The 1,464-nt window shown below is 47.2% G+C and overlaps 1 protein-coding gene across 1 annotated transcript in view; it reads left to right on the top strand.

The window, feature by feature from the left end:
* The first annotated feature begins 423 nt into the window (after positions 1-423).
* The window catches only part of RB1 (RB transcriptional corepressor 1), a 157,051-nt gene continuing 156,010 nt past the window's right edge, over positions 424-1,464 (top strand). Inside the window, exon 1 of the mRNA XM_019523811.1 lies at positions 424-428. Coding sequence (XP_019379356.1) covers positions 424-428 — 5 coding nt within the window. The remainder of the gene's footprint in view (positions 429-1,464) is intronic.

Below are 1,464 nucleotides of genomic sequence, written 5' to 3'. Positions count from 1 at the left end.
ATTGGAAGCTCAAATTATTGTATTTTCTGAAAAACTATTGTACGCTGAAAGAAATATGCAAATACATCTTCTTCTTATTTACTTTATATTGCTCACTGTAACTCACCAGTGAGTGAGTGAGAACTGGAAGGGTTAAAATGATCATATAAATATATTATCATACACCTGGCAACGCTCCTGCTGTGGGTCTGACTCTGGCCTCAACCTAGGCTCAGGGCCAGCGTCAGAGCTGCAGCTCTGCTACACTTTGTAAGGGAATATAAGAGAAGGGGCTTTCCCCTCATGCTGGGGGTGTGGGGGAGGGGGAGCAGGAGAACCTCATCTCATTTTCTAGCAACTACAGGGTTCCCTCGTTGTATGTGGGTTGTGTACGTGCAAATTTGCTCTTATGCAATGACCTTTTTTATACCAAAAATTCGTTACATGAGGTAAATTCATGCTTATGCGATCGGTGTGGTGGAAGCCCGCAGTCAGCTGCTTTGTGCAGTGCACTATGGGAATGACACGCACCAAAATATAATCTCCCATATGGATCTGTGCTCCTCGCTTGCTGCCTCCGACATGTATTTCTGTTGGTGCCATCCCCATTACGGTAACATTCACCCCCACCCTGTGCTTGTGTGTACTGCCTGCTGTTGGTGAGTACCAAAATTGACTAGTAAAAGTGGTAGAAATGAGTCTGGGGGTCAGTTCTGTCGAGGTCTTGTATCCCTATTTGTTACATTGTAAAGTGGGTTCCCTTTGTGCAAATGCAAATTTGAGTTATGTGTCATTTTACAGGAGGACATACAAAAAACTAGAACTCTTTGTTCCAAAATGATACCTTTTATTAGACCAACTGTAAAATGACAAGAAAATTGTCCTTTTCAGCAAGCTTTTGGGATCAAAGTCCCTTCATCAGGCTCTGGGAAAAGTGTATATGGTACAAGATGGTAAAAAGTCCCCATGGGTAAGAAATAAACTTAATTTTTGCACAGATGGAGCTAAAGATGGAAGGCTGTCCCTTGGGGTCCTTGAGAGTGTCTTTGTGAGCTGTGTTGAGTAGCATTTTGATGCCTTGATCAGGTAGAATTCCTTCCCTGGAGGGGTCAGATGGCAGGATGGGAGGTTTCCCGGAAGCGTATGTACAACATAAAGCGATGGGAACCTGTACAGTATATTTATTTCTGCTTTAATCCCAGACTGCTCAAGACAGCCCTGAGCCCCGACCCTGCTACCAAAGCTCCAGGTTCATTTTTGCCTGGAGAAACAGACCGCCAAGCACCCCCGCTTCCTAATCCCTGCGCCCGCCCCTGGCTGCAAGGAGGAACTTTAAGAGCTGTCCCGCCCCCGTCGGGGCACTTTAAGAGCCTGTCACCGCTACAGCTCCCTACTGGTCAGCATTGGCGAGCGCTCGGCCGAGCTCATTGGCTGCGCCGCTCGTGCGAGGCATGACGCGTTGAGCGCCCGCCGCTTCCGGAGTCT

This window comes from Gavialis gangeticus, unplaced genomic scaffold, assembly GCF_001723915.1.
Source record: "Gavialis gangeticus isolate Ggan-Ray unplaced genomic scaffold, GavGan_comp1, whole genome shotgun sequence".
Taxonomy (NCBI): Eukaryota; Metazoa; Chordata; order Crocodylia; family Gavialidae; genus Gavialis; species Gavialis gangeticus.
Note: the sequence above shows the minus strand (reverse complement) of the source record. Positions and strands in the feature narration are given on the sequence as shown.